The sequence below is a fragment of the Prunus avium genome, chromosome 7 (genome assembly GCF_965620075.1).
Source record: "Prunus avium chromosome 7, drPruAviu1.hap1.1, whole genome shotgun sequence".
Taxonomy (NCBI): domain Eukaryota; kingdom Viridiplantae; phylum Streptophyta; class Magnoliopsida; order Rosales; family Rosaceae; genus Prunus; species Prunus avium.
This window is the reverse complement of record NC_142290.1, coordinates 28,606,737-28,620,253: the sequence shown is the minus strand read 5'-3', so window position 1 is coordinate 28,620,253 and position 13,517 is coordinate 28,606,737. Positions and strand designations below refer to the sequence as shown.

General features: G+C 37.8%; 3 protein-coding genes across 3 annotated transcripts; 1 reads left to right on the top strand and 2 right to left on the bottom strand.

Annotated features, from left to right (window-relative positions):
• Positions 1 to 508: 508 nt before the first annotated feature.
• LOC110759137 (uncharacterized) lies at positions 509 to 1,604 on the top strand. The gene has a single exon (XM_021961171.2). The coding sequence runs from the start codon at positions 827 to 829 to the stop codon at positions 1,298 to 1,300; it is 474 nt and encodes a 157-aa protein (XP_021816863.1). The 5' UTR covers positions 509 to 826; the 3' UTR covers positions 1,301 to 1,604.
• Positions 1,605 to 4,145: 2,541 nt separating this feature from the next.
• On the bottom strand, positions 4,146 to 5,291 carry LOC110759151 (NDR1/HIN1-like protein 3). The gene has a single exon (XM_021961188.2). It carries the CDS (start codon positions 5,066 to 5,068, stop codon positions 4,367 to 4,369), a length of 702 nt encoding a protein of 233 aa, XP_021816880.1. The 5' UTR covers positions 5,069 to 5,291; the 3' UTR covers positions 4,146 to 4,366.
• Positions 5,292 to 9,010: 3,719 nt separating this feature from the next.
• Positions 9,011 to 9,965, bottom strand: LOC110759143 (NDR1/HIN1-like protein 1). Its single transcript, XM_021961176.2, has one exon. It carries the CDS (start codon positions 9,847 to 9,849, stop codon positions 9,217 to 9,219), a length of 633 nt encoding a protein of 210 aa, XP_021816868.1. The 5' UTR covers positions 9,850 to 9,965; the 3' UTR covers positions 9,011 to 9,216.
• Positions 9,966 to 13,517: the final 3,552 nt, after the last annotated feature.

The following is a 13,517-nucleotide window of genomic DNA, read 5'->3' as shown; positions in this document are numbered from 1 at the left end:
TCCAGCAGACTCCAGTCATCAATGGAAATGTAAAGGCCCAAGTGATTATTTCACACCCCAATTGCTGAGATACTTCTAAAGGATCTCCGCCGAAGAAGCGAAGTTTGAAAGGTGGTTTTAGTTTAAGTGATTAAGAATAATTATCTTTGCACCCGAGGTTTTAGGTTCAACTCCTCCATCCTCCAATATCGTTTTGAAAACAAAAAACAAATTTTACTCTTCAAATTCTACTTGCTTATCTATATTAAAATCAAAATCAAAATATTTCCCTCTAAATCTGATAACTTATTGAACCTCGTAGATATTTTATGATAAAAACGCACGAAATTGAAAAGTTCTTGGACCTTTGGCATCCCAAAAAATGTGAAGTAGCGGCCTTTTAGGTGTTTTGTACAACATCATAAATGGTAGCAAATTACAAAACACCAGATAAGCCCCCCAACTCAACCGCCAAATTAATTCAGACTTTAATGCAAACTCCAACTCAGCGCTCCTTCGACTCCCACGCCATCACACATTTCCTTGCTCGGATCCTGTCCACAATTCTTCTTCTTCACCCCACCCACCCACATTTCCAAGGAAAAACATCGTTTTCCTTCACACCTAGCTCACACTCACTCTCTTTTTTACAAAACCTTTATCCATTCATCCACCGGCAACCTGCTAAACCACACTTCCTCCATCCTCTTCAAACGCATTTCTTCGCTTTACCTTCCCGGTAAACAACCGGTTGCGGGTCAACCACCCGTTAACTTAAAACACTGAAAAAACCGACAGAGTCATTTACACACAAAGCTTGCAGACATTAAGTTATACCCACGGACACATGAATGGTGGTCTTAGCAAACTCGGGACTGCGCTCACTATAGTGTTTGCGGCCATTCTCGCAGCCCTAGCAGCCCAGCTCTTCTTCCTCCTCCGGCGCAGGAGGAAGTCTCAGTCTCAGACCCGGATCGGGCACCACGAAAACCCGCCTCACTCACAGCACCACAGCAGCGTCGACGTTGACGTGGACGACGTGTTCAAGTGGCAGCAGGCACTGTACGGCGTGTCGTCAAGGGTTTTGTTCACGATCGAGGAGGAGGAGGAGAGAAAGGTTCTGGACTCCGCCGAGACGACGACGCACTCGTCGTGCGCGGAGAAAGAGGTGAAGACGACGACGACGGTGGTGCTGGACGTAGCTGTGACGGTGATGAGTGTAGAGGTGGACGAGGGGACGACGCCATTTTCGACTCCTTGTGCTTCGCCGCCGTACTATACTCCGTCTCCTTCTCCCGGTCGTGAGACTTGTAGCGTGTAATAAAGAAGGTCCGGGTAGGGTCCTGGGCTTGGGCTGTCGGGTCAAGCGATGATCTTGCCGTGTTAGCAAGCACAATATTGGACGATGGTGTTTAATTTGTTTAACTTTTAATTTTTAATTTTGGGGCAACCGGTAGCATTATGTTTTAAGTTTTGGGTTTCAATTAATGTAGTTGCATGGCAAGTGTAGCGGTTTAGGTGATCATTGATTGCTGATGCTTTTTAGTACAAAAATGGATGGAAAGCAAAAGTATGCAATGAATAGACGTTGGTGAAAATACCTCTAGTTTTTGCTGTCATCTCAATGAACTTGTGTTTATAGTTGCTAACTTATGGTATAAGTTATGGTGCTGATTTTGTCACTTTACTTTTGTTCACTTTTTATACTTTTTATTGTTTTTTTTTAATACTTTTTACAATAATATATAAGGGAATGTAAGTCGACAAAAGATGAGTGGAAACAACAATTTCCAACAAAGGATAGTGAGAAAATCAATTCTCTATGTATAACACATGAATTACTTACGCCATGTGACAAAGTTACGAACACTAACAAAAAGCTTCCCCATTAATAGTATAGTAAACTATATATTTGTTGTTTCTAAGGCAAAGGGACTTGTATGCTAAATATGAATATGGTTTGAATATTTTGGGAAGATTTATTCTTCTCCGTAAAGAGATATATAGTATTTTACATATGTGCTTTACAATACATGAATTAAATAGGAGAATATCTCTCCCAATGATACAAGAATTGTCAACTATACCAAAAAAAAGAGGAAATAAATCACCTAATTAACTTAGAAAATAAATCACCTTGATTTGTTAGGTTAACTCATGTAAACACTCCTCCTCAAGTTGGTACATACATATCACCAATGCGGCAATGCCCACCTTGATAAGTGAGTTATGAAACACTCGTGTAGAGACAGTCTCAATCAAGACATCCACTAACTGATCTTCTGATTTCACAAGGGTAGGTAGACGATTTTGTTCTCAATATTTTCTTTGATGAAATGTCCATTCACCTCAACATGGTTAGCAAACTTATAGCTGAAGAAGCGGTGAGTGATTAATTTGATGAAAATGTGATTTAGGGCTCATTTGGGAGTTATTCTGGATATGCCAAAATCACTTATGGGAAGAAACACCTCCAATGTGCTTCTCCAAAAAAAAAAACTTTTAGTTATTTTAAGTGATTCTCATGTGCTTATCCATAAAATCATTTTAATAAAATAACTTAAAGTGATTATATGGAGAAGTAATTTTCCATAAAAGTGATCATTGGCCTATTCAAAATCACTCTCAATCGAGCTCTTAGCCTTTTCTTTGAAATAGATTTCAATTAAGTGTTCCTCAATATCATATTTACTCTTTCGGCTAAGTTTATTATACATTTTGGGCCAAGTCATAATTTGGTTTGAGCAAGGTTGAAGAACAATGATTTGGGCTTTTCCCACCGCATGGTTGGATATATGATAAAATGGGTGGTCTTATTTCCTGCATTTCCGTTCCAACCTCATGAATACTTTGGGTCCCGGGCGTGGTCAGCCAGAGGTATTTGGGCTCATCCCTTGATCAGTAAGGTTGGGTTTAGACGTTTAGTGTTTACTTAGTTTTAAGAACATACTATCGCTAATGAGATCTAACTCAATAGAGAAGTGTCTTGATTTGCATGCTAATGGTCTAAAGTTCAAACCCCTATAGCACAATGGTAATGCGTGTGTGTGAAAAGTCCTCTGCCCCCATTCCCCCTTTTTTCCCTCTCATTATTTAGATTATCACTTGTATCGAAAAAAACAAAAAACATATTGTCACGTCACCCCCCAAATCATTTGGTCACTAAAATAAATAAATAAAAAAAAAAAACTAGGTAACTTAAGTATTATTTCCTTAAGGCACAACCGTGTAATGTGTACATAGTCTATTATACCCTTCATTTCAGCATCAATATCACAATCTTCTGATTTATTTTGTCCTTTTCACAGGCATATACGATGCCATGGAAGATCAAAACGCAGACCACTGAGCTAAGATCACTTTGTTTTATTCATTTATATGGAACCAAAGAGTGTGACATAGAGGCAAGTTGACCAATAATATGAATGTGATAGCAGCAGAAAATTGTTCCTCAATATTTCAATAAGGAGGGTGAAGATTTCAAACGGCTTTTCACATTCTTTGCCGGTCACTACACGTAATTTCCGTTGAAGGAGTCATCACAAATGACAACTGCTCTGCAAAGTGATAGATTAGTTAGCCACCAAACCACGTTTACGGAGTTGTAATTAAGCGACGTCGTCCAATGTACATATTATTTAAGATTCAGATCTTTGTTTCATTATGTTAAATTTTTAAGTTGATCCTTGATTACGTTGATATTTTGGGCTTAAAAAACAATTAGAAAATAAATAATTCCCATGTGAATATTATAATTATAAGTTTGTAAATCAATCCTATTGTCCAATCCGGTCCTTGAAGACAGAAAGGTAAGGAGCATCTCTTTTTTTTAGTACAAACAAGGAGGAATCTTACACTATGTTCTATCCACAATGTGTGGTCTTCTCTTCCAGCAAAATCAGCCCATGTGACACATAAGCGACCAAAGAGACAGCTAATGTGAGAGCGAATGCGAGAGTGATTGATAACCGTTGATTGAATTATACTTTAAAATACAACGGTTCGTATTCTCTCTAACTAGTCAATGCAGGCCATCCCCAATTGAAGTGGTCCTTTTATTATTTTTAAATTTTCTCCCAAAGAAATGCAAATGGCAGAAGACTTAAGCGGCGGATTATCTTTTTCTAAAGACATCAATTTTATAACCATCATGGAAAGCAGAAGGCGAACTACTAAACTCACTATTTTATTTATGAACATGCGTAACGTACGCAGGTATCAAAACCCACAAAAGTAATCATATAATCATCTCTGTAGTGTATAATCTAAGACTGGATCAACACAAGCACAAAAACCAAAGAAACAAAAGAATAGTAAAAAAAAACCAAGAGATCATAATCTAAGACTGGATCAACAAGAAGATATATGAAGTGGTAAGCTGTGGAGCTTAGATTGATTTGAAGTAATCAACGTCACACTTGGTAGTCTCGAAAGTGCCACCTGATGAGGTCCCATTCTGAGTCAAAGGAACCTTCAACCCACATTTAATCCTGGGCTTGAATTTGCCGGTCTTGATCAATCCGAACTTGAATCGAACCCGAAGGTAAAGCTTGACGTCGATCTCGTAAACCCCCCCACTACTCTTCTGCTCATTGTACTTGGAGAGCGCTTTCGTGTCCGGGATCACCTGCTGGCCCTGGAACACCGGGTTCACCACGTTCGTTTTCTTGTGCCCTTGGTAAAAGGGCGTCGTCGAGGTGAACGTGCTGAACCTCTGGTCCTCGTAGATGGCCCTGGCCTCGATGCGGTCGTAGTAGACCCCGATCTTCTTGTTGGGGTTGCGGATGGTGACGTTGAGGGCGAGGTTGTAGTGGAGGGTGTTGTCATTGGAGAAGTTGAATTGCGTGAGGTGGGCGTCGGTGACGTGGAACTTGATGCGGTTGGGGCGGACTATGAGCCAGAAGATCAAAACGGCCAGCCCCACCATGACGACGGCGGTCATAATGAGCTTGAAAATAAGGCCGAAGATGCAGCTGCAGCAGCAGCCGAGAGGGTCGCTGCCACGGCCAGGGCGGTGGTAGGCTTGGGATTTGGGTGGGATTGAGGGGCCGTAGTAGGCCCCGTTCAAATGAGCTTGTTTCTCGGACATGGCTGAGAGAATTGAGAAAAGATCAAATTATAATTATAAGCAAAAGGGTAGAGAGAGAGAGAGAGAGAGAGAGTAAAGAATGAGAGATGGAGAAGGTGAAGTGTGGTATATATAAGGGGGGAATATGGGTGGGATTAGGAATCTTGGTGTGTATTTTTGTATGATAAGGGAAGGAATGCGGCAAGGCCGCGTGGGGGGTGGGGTGGGATAAGAAAATGAAAAACGCGGTTGCTTTAGAAGGTCGGATTTAGAAGTGGGAAGGGGGGTGTGTTCAGTGGTTTTGTGAGGAAGTCTTTTTTGAGGGACTTAATACTCACCGTGTGGGATGGGGATGGGGTGATTTGAAGCATTAGGCAGGTGGTTCCTGGTAGCTTCCGTTGGCCTTGCTTGACTTTTGCCTCCCTCTGTTTCTATCGTGCTTCAATTTCATAATCATAATTATACCCCAAAAGGACAAAGAGGTTACAAAAGTTAATACCTCCACCGAACCAAATCTTAAATATTAAAACTAATACCAAACCAAATTTTGAAAGGAAAAACAAAAAAGAACCCGATCATCACTTCAATTCTAAATATTTATTAATTAGAATTTGGGTTTGTATTCCTCAATTACGATATAAAAGTAATTTCTCTTAACTACTTGAACTATGATTTCACTACACCAACTTCTTTTTCATATGTAATAATGGTAAATACATTTTTGAACAAAGAGAGCAAATAACAATATTTTGTTAACCATTTTGACATTTTCATGAAGCTAATTTTGATGAACAAGGGCAGAAATAAAAAAGAAGATTAAACAATTCATACTTACAATTCAAATGAAAGAGAGATTTGAAAAGGAAAAAGGAAAAAAGCGTTCTAACGGCCATGTGTGACGGCTAGCTTTGAAAAAAAAAAACATAAAAAGAAACTTATAAAACTATATTAGGCCACCTATATGTCTAACCTTAATCCATTTTGTTTCACATTATCATCATATATCCAATTGCATCTCCTACAATGCTCATCTAAAAGTACACCAAATACACGGGCCGTTGGTTTAGTGGTAGGTGTATTCATTTTAACAAGAGAATGTTTCGAGTTCAACTCACACATATACGAGCATAATATACAGTTTTGATGACCTAACTTCGTTAAGTTATGTGTGTTGTTCTGTCGTTTTGTTTGTCACCGCCAAAAGACACCGTGTTGAGACGCATCCATCTCCACTGTTGAATTGAATTTCATGCAAATCCACAGATATGACACTGAATTTTAAAAAAACCATGCATGGCCAAAGTCTATCTATAAAGTTTTCGTAGATGACTTGTTTCACAGTCCTTTACGGCCAAGTCTAAACCATTGACATCATCACATGTGACATGTAGTGATCTATGTCTTCATATGACTATTTTAACGCTGTATTGTCCACCTGTCCTGAAAAATATCACATGATTAAAATGGATGCGTTCAGATTTTCTTTCATCAAAACTGGCCTAACTTTTTTGGACTTTTAAATTTAGGGTTTCGAAACAAAGAAAAGAAACCAGAACTCGTGGGATAAACGATGCATCTTCATGGATCCATGCCTGGCCCAACTTGGCCCATCAGATCACATCCGTAATTTCATGAGGCCTACAGATCACAAAACCTAGCTTGAAGCAGAAGGCACTATAGCCCAAAACACCGAAAGGTAATTTGTTATCCGCACTGATTAGTGTTAAAAGATTTCCATAGCAACCGACCTCAAGATTAAGAGTTTGTTTGTGAAGTATTCTGGATAGATTAATAATCATTTTAAATAAGCGATTTTAAATAATTTTTTGAGGAAATTGATTTTTTTTTTGATCAATTGAGAAAATTGTTTAAGGTTGTGTTTGCATGAGGGATTTCAAAATGATGGGATTTTAATGTGAGGGACTTCAAAATGATGGGATTAGTAAAGTTCCTTGTTTGGCTAATTACTTTGTGGTTGGTGTTGGTTGTGGTTCCATGTTGGGGTCGTCTTCGCATTCAAGCGTGGAGATTTCCAAATCCCTCCTTCAAATCCCAAGTTATTTATGAAGTTCATACTTTTGGACTTCCCAAACAAGGCATTTGGCCCATGTGGATTCATAAATCCCATGGAAGTCCAAATCCCTCATCCAAACAGACCCTAAAATCACTTAAATTCATTAGATGCATAAGCATATAGACGGTGTTTCTCTCTATAAACATGCCAGGAACCTACTATTTTTTAGGGAAGAAATGAAACCCTATTTTTGTTGGGACATGTTGTGCTTCCCGAGTCATGAGATTTTGTCACGAGTGTGTCACCAGTTGCGTTGCTATTGGCATGTGAAGTTATTTTGTTTACATATTTTGGTCCTAAAACCAGGAAGCCTCCCAAAGTTTAGACATGGTGGAATTAATAAGATGACCCCATCTTACTTTTAACCTGAAAGTCGCATTAGGGCAACTCCCTAGACTTTTTAGGGTTTTAAGTTGGTCCGCCATATCAAACTAATATGTTACCAAAGCCACCCACCAAACATGAAAATTTTGTTTTATGTTATTGCTTCATTTTTCATTTTGATGGTTTTTGTAAGCGTTTCATGGCCAGGCAGCCCAATTCCCCCCTTTGAGACAGGCCTTTGAAATTTCAACTTGTCCATATATTTGGGCGAATTGAATTGAATCTTGCACACCCCGATATGTTTCACAATTATATATATATATATATAATATGCAACGTACTTATTTCATTTCCTCATCCAATTCCATGTTTTATATATTTAAAATTGTCCATGCCAGCTGTGATAAAAACTACACAAAATCAACATGCACACCAACTCCTCCGTATCCCAATCTTAATTGATCATACCAATAATTTTGAACTCATCAAAATGCCTACCAAAATCTTATGAATGCGCCCAATATAATTCTGTCTGCTTGCTTTTGACGCATTGTGCACGCAATCGTGTGATGGAGCTTCAGAGCTTGACACAGACCACCCCCCTCTTTATCTCTTCACTCTATTCTATATATCCTTAGCTCAACAATATGTCACATATTATGAGAGCCATATGTTGAAAACTTTTATTCATAAAACAAAAATGTCCCTTTCCATCCCTCCATTATTAGTAGGTAGAAAGAGCAAATTCTGACTAGGAGGGGGGGTGAAAACGACCGCCACCACCACCACTACACACCACCGTATGGAAGACGATAAATAAACCCCACCCCCAAAACCAACGCATCCAAAATTCCTAATAATCCCCACCCTAGCTACTACAGCTCCACCAATTTTAGCTACATCCATCCAGTAAGGGGTTTATCAATGCATGCACCTAAGATCTTAAGTTCGATTCTTCCCTACTTGCCCTAACATCGCTTGTATGTTTCTTTTATAAACCTATGAAGCCCATGTAGGTCCCATTCACCAACCTTCCTAAGTGGGACCACTCGTAAATAATGGAAGCAACATTTCATCACATTCAATATAACTGCATTAGTACTGATTCATGTATGTTTCATTCATATTCTTCTCCTTTTCCTTAGCTTCCGGCCATTCTCAGGCCAATCGAATTCAACTCTTTTCTTAAAAAAAAAATAAGACTCATCCCATGTGAGGGAATAAAAAAAAAGTTGAATTCTGTAAAAGTTATAAATTTATAAATTTTAAATTGATGACGAAGACTTCTCCAGCTAAGTGCTACAACTAAATTAATGAAGGGGGAAGGATGAAGTCCATATAGCTTGAGGAATACAAAATTGACATCATTTATTTAAGTAATTCCCCAAAAGAAAATAAAATTATTAGAAGAGAAAAAAAAAACTATAAATTGAAAGAAAATGACACCCCAACCTCCACTTATATCCAATTGCATGATTATTGAATTATATAAAATAAACTAAAAATTAAAATTATACAATTTAAAATCAATTACCACCGACCGACTGTAATTTTGCTATACGCTCTATCATAATCCTCCGTTTTTATTCTATAGCAAAATTTACAATTCAAAACACCAAAGCGTATATATAATTATATAACCAGACGCAAGACTCCAACTAAAAGTTCAAATTAAGAAGAAAAAAGAAGAAGAAATTTGAGAAAAATTAAAGAAAATGAACTCGGCGTTACTTAACGGTAACATTTAGCCTCCAGTTCCCGTCCATCTTCTTCACACGCTCACTTTGCAATGCTGCAGCAGCTGGTACTTGATGGCGTTATTTCCAACCACAACCCCGTTGTTCTTCGGGCCCAAAGGTATAAAAGCGGGGCACCGAACGTAGAAATGGTACTTGCCCGAGATAAAAGTCCCGACCTTCCACCTCACCTTGCCGTCCATCTTCAGCAGCAAAAAAACGGACCCAGCATTCTTGTCCTGGTCCAGCGCCAGGGAATTGTACGGCGCGATGGGGACGTTGGTGCCGTAGATGAACGGCGACCAGATGTTGACGTCCTTGTGACCCTGATACACCGGCGGGATGAGCGTGGAGAAGGTGATCTGCTGGTTACGGTATGTCGCGTAGATGTTGAGCTTGTCGTAGTAGATGCCGATCTTGTCGTTGGGGTTGCGGGAGGAGACGGTGACCTGGAAGCTGGAGGAGAAGACGTTGGGTACGGAGTTGTTGAATTGGAAAACGGTGACGTCTTGGAGGATGAAGCGGGGTTTGGAGGGCTGGAGGATGGCCCACACGATGAGGATGGTGACGAGCAGGATGAAGTTGAAGATTAGGAGCCCAGCGCAGCAGCGGCGACACCTATTCCGCCACTTTTTGTGGCCATGTTGGCCGCAGTCCTTGGAAGACATGGTAGCGGCCGCGGTAGTTTGCGACGGAGAGGGAGACTGAGAGAGAGAGGAAGGATGGTTGGAGTTGGGTTTGAGAGTTGACCCTCTAGTAAATGAGCTTTGGTTGGGGATGTGTGTGGGGGTATATATTACATGGTTTATAACGAAGATGATGATGATCTATGTGATCATGTATGTATGGTGGAAAAGCAAGTATGTCAAAGTAGGTGTAATGTGTTTAGAGACATTTCATGTTTCTTTCACTAATTATGAGGAAAATTAGTTTTTTATTCGTGTCAAAAAAAAATTGTTTAATACTAGATTACGGTCTCATTCTAAAATTACTCTGAATCTCTATTTTTTATACGAGTAACTCTCTATTAAAGTTAATATTACAATGAACCAAATACTGTAAATCGTTAACCGTCACTAACCCATAACTTTATTTTTTAGTGAGTATTTTGGTTGCTTTTGAATTGTCTGGTGGTAGTGTAGCAAGGTAGTGGAAATGGGTGTCCCATCAATTTTCAGTACCAAGGCATTGTTTGGGTTATCTTATTACTCAATCATAACTATGGGCATTAACCAATTAAATTACACAAATACCTTATGTTATCATGTCCCACTTGACAAGGCTCATCAATTATAGCTTCTAATTAGGTTTATTATTTATATGATTTGATCTAAATATAACTTAGATGAAATTTGGGTTTTTGTTTATTGCATGATGTGTCCTAGTTAAGATGCTCATATGGTGTGATGGGTTAAGACCAATCGTTTTCTATGCTTGGCTTTATTCAACAAACAGGGTTCAAATTGTTTGTCGAGCTCACCCACATGTTATCTCAGTGGCTGGTTCATATCTTTTCTTCATAATTCTCTCCAAAAACCTCATTAATTGTTTCAGTATTTCAAAACAAGTTATTAAGCAAGTCACTAAGCAATATTAAAGTCCATTAAATAAAACTATAGAGGCTCAAGTCACTAAGCAAGATCTTGTTGCTCAAACCCTAATTCTTTTCAAAACCTGATCCAAGTAATACGCTCTTGGCATTAGCTTCAAGATATATAGTTATATACAATAAAATCTCATTAATATTTGTCTGCCATCTATCTGCATCGTTAATATAAATTAGTTTTATTTTTTATTTTTATATAAGCGATATTCTACTTTAATCTAAACTAAACTATAAAGAAGAGGATTCGAACTTAGGTGAGTAAGGAGCACAACCGCTTTAGCACTAAACTCATATTTGCATAAATGAGTTTTAATATGATTGTATTATTCCATGACCCTCAGTTGTGTTGTGCTCGCTTAGTCAAAAGGTGACGCTCACTGCTTTTTCTTAATCAACTTAGAAAGACCAAAAGCCTAAAGAAAATAACATATTTTTTAAAATTTCTTTCTATACTAGAATTTAGAATGTGAATGGGGCCGATTGTGACTTGAATAAAGTGTTTGGAAAAGCAAGTCTCTTCACCACCGTCCGATTGAATACGGATACATGGGAAAAGTCTAATTGACACGTCTCTTGCAACCACTTGGCCCCACTTATCATGACGGAGGAAACCTCTGGGTTCCAGAATATTACTTCTCCCACCAGCTAAAGCCTAAAGCCTAAAAGCCTAACAATGATGCAACATAAAAGGAAAAAAAAAAGAAGAGAAAAAGAAAAAAAAACATGATTTGGATGTGGATATATGTTGAAAATTTCATAACCTCTGATGAATTAGAAACAAGACTTTCTTTGGCTTGATTAAAAGCTTAAACCCTTTTTCATAAAGAACCCAATATTGCTTTCCCAGAAAGAAAATTGTTAGCCTTTCTTTCATCAGTTTTGTTTCTTTAATTATTTTGTTTTGCTTTAAAAAAAAATCCTAAAATGTTACTTAGAAAACAACATTAAGAAAGGTTTTATTTATTTATTTAATTTTATCAAGGAAAAGTAGGGTTAGCTGCACTTTCCCAGCAGATGGTAAAAGGGTACGTGGGCAACAAAAAAAGAGAGCAATAATTTCAATACATGTAATAATTTTAGTTAAAAGCACCAAACCAAACTATTCTCCAATACATTATTGATGGTAGAAACTAGAAATTGATTATGTCGGTTGGCAAGTGTGAATATGAACAATGACCATGATGTGTTCTTTCACACATTTAGTATCGACATCAAGCTCTAAAAGTCTCCTCAACCACCAATGACCAAACCTATGACCAATTTTTATCTACCTCTTAATTTTATACACTCTCTCTCTCTCTCTCTCTCTCTCTCTCTCTCTCTCTCTCTCTCTCATGGTGATAGAAGCTTGCGGAACAAGATTACGTTAGATGAAAATTATTGATATGTGTACGGACAATGAATCGTTAATTGAGGTGAATCTCTCGTTATCATGTCAATAATCTTAATCAAAATATAACATTTTCTCTTCATTTTTCTGAAAGTGTTGTTCTTTTCCTTTTGTTGTTCTCTCTAAAATATATTACAAACATCAACTTACTTTAAGTTCTTAACCATTTGGATGTTTTCCTATGAAACAATTTTCATTTCATGAAAGTTATTGTCGTTTGCAACAGAATGACTAGATATTAGCAAGTGAGAAGAAAAAAATAGGGAATCCAATTTCTTCTATGCACCATCAATTTGCTCAAAGTTAAGCAATTCACAAAAGTTGAATATCTTTAGAAGGGCCTACTTTGTCTTATTTCTTGGCTTAAAGACACATGGGTTAGAAATTGGTTGTTGCAGAGTCAAATTCTGGCAAGGCTTATGAAATCAAATAACTAATTCTGACATAGGCCACTTGCAGAAAAGTCTTGAATCAAATTAGTACAGCAAGAAAGAAACACAGCTAAAAAAAGACTAACTTTCTACTAATTTAGCATTATTAAATGGTGAGAGGTATCTAATACTAATACACTATTTGTCATTTACTTGGGTTTTCTTTAAGTGTTATAATATTAGAAAAAAGAAATGCAGTATAAAATATGACTGGGTTTTCTTTAATATATATATATACATATTTTTATCAAATTAATAATATATTAAGAGTTGTCATCTATAAATCCAAAAGAGAAGAAAACAACATCCAGATGAGACTTGAGATCATACCATGGAAAGATAATATTAGTTGGCACACCTAAAAGCACATGACTCTTTTCTTCTTCTTCACTCATTTGACACCTACAATGGCATCCACTTTGTATACTTGTATGCTCTTTATGATCTCAGCTCATGATTCAATTGCCATGTATTTAGCTATTGAACCTCAGTTTATATTTTTATGTGATTGCAACATAAAAAAGAAAGTCTGAATTTTCCACGGAAGCCGGCTCGAAATATTTGATCTTAGGTGCATTTCCCTTTAGAATATTACTGTTTCGGTACGACCAAACCCAAAATTTGAATCATTGGAGCCTTACTCATAGACATGTTGAAGTTCAATTATTTGGTACTTGGTGCTGTTGAACTTATTTGATTGTTTTATTTTTTTCCTCTTGTTGCATCTCTTATGTACTGTGGCCAAAGAAACCAAGTACACTTGGTGCAGTTTCCAGAGAATGCAGAAGGCCCTTTACCAAATTCTTTGCTGCGGATTCTCTCAATTCTCTCATAAAAACAAGAAGAAAATGCCTTGGGTAAAAGCACTTTTACAAAACATGGAAGCCGCAAAAAGAAGCCAAGGATATC

What these genes read in the sequence shown, in the direction of transcription:
- LOC110759137 (XM_021961171.2), top strand. Translation starts at nt 827, where the DNA reads ATGAATGGTGGTCTTAGCAAACTCGGGACTGCGCTCACTATAGTGTTT.
- LOC110759143 (XM_021961176.2), bottom strand. Translation starts at nt 9,849, where the DNA reads ATGTCTTCCAAGGACTGCGGCCAACATGGCCACAAAAAGTGGCGGAAT.
- LOC110759151 (XM_021961188.2), bottom strand. Translation starts at nt 5,068, where the DNA reads ATGTCCGAGAAACAAGCTCATTTGAACGGGGCCTACTACGGCCCCTCA.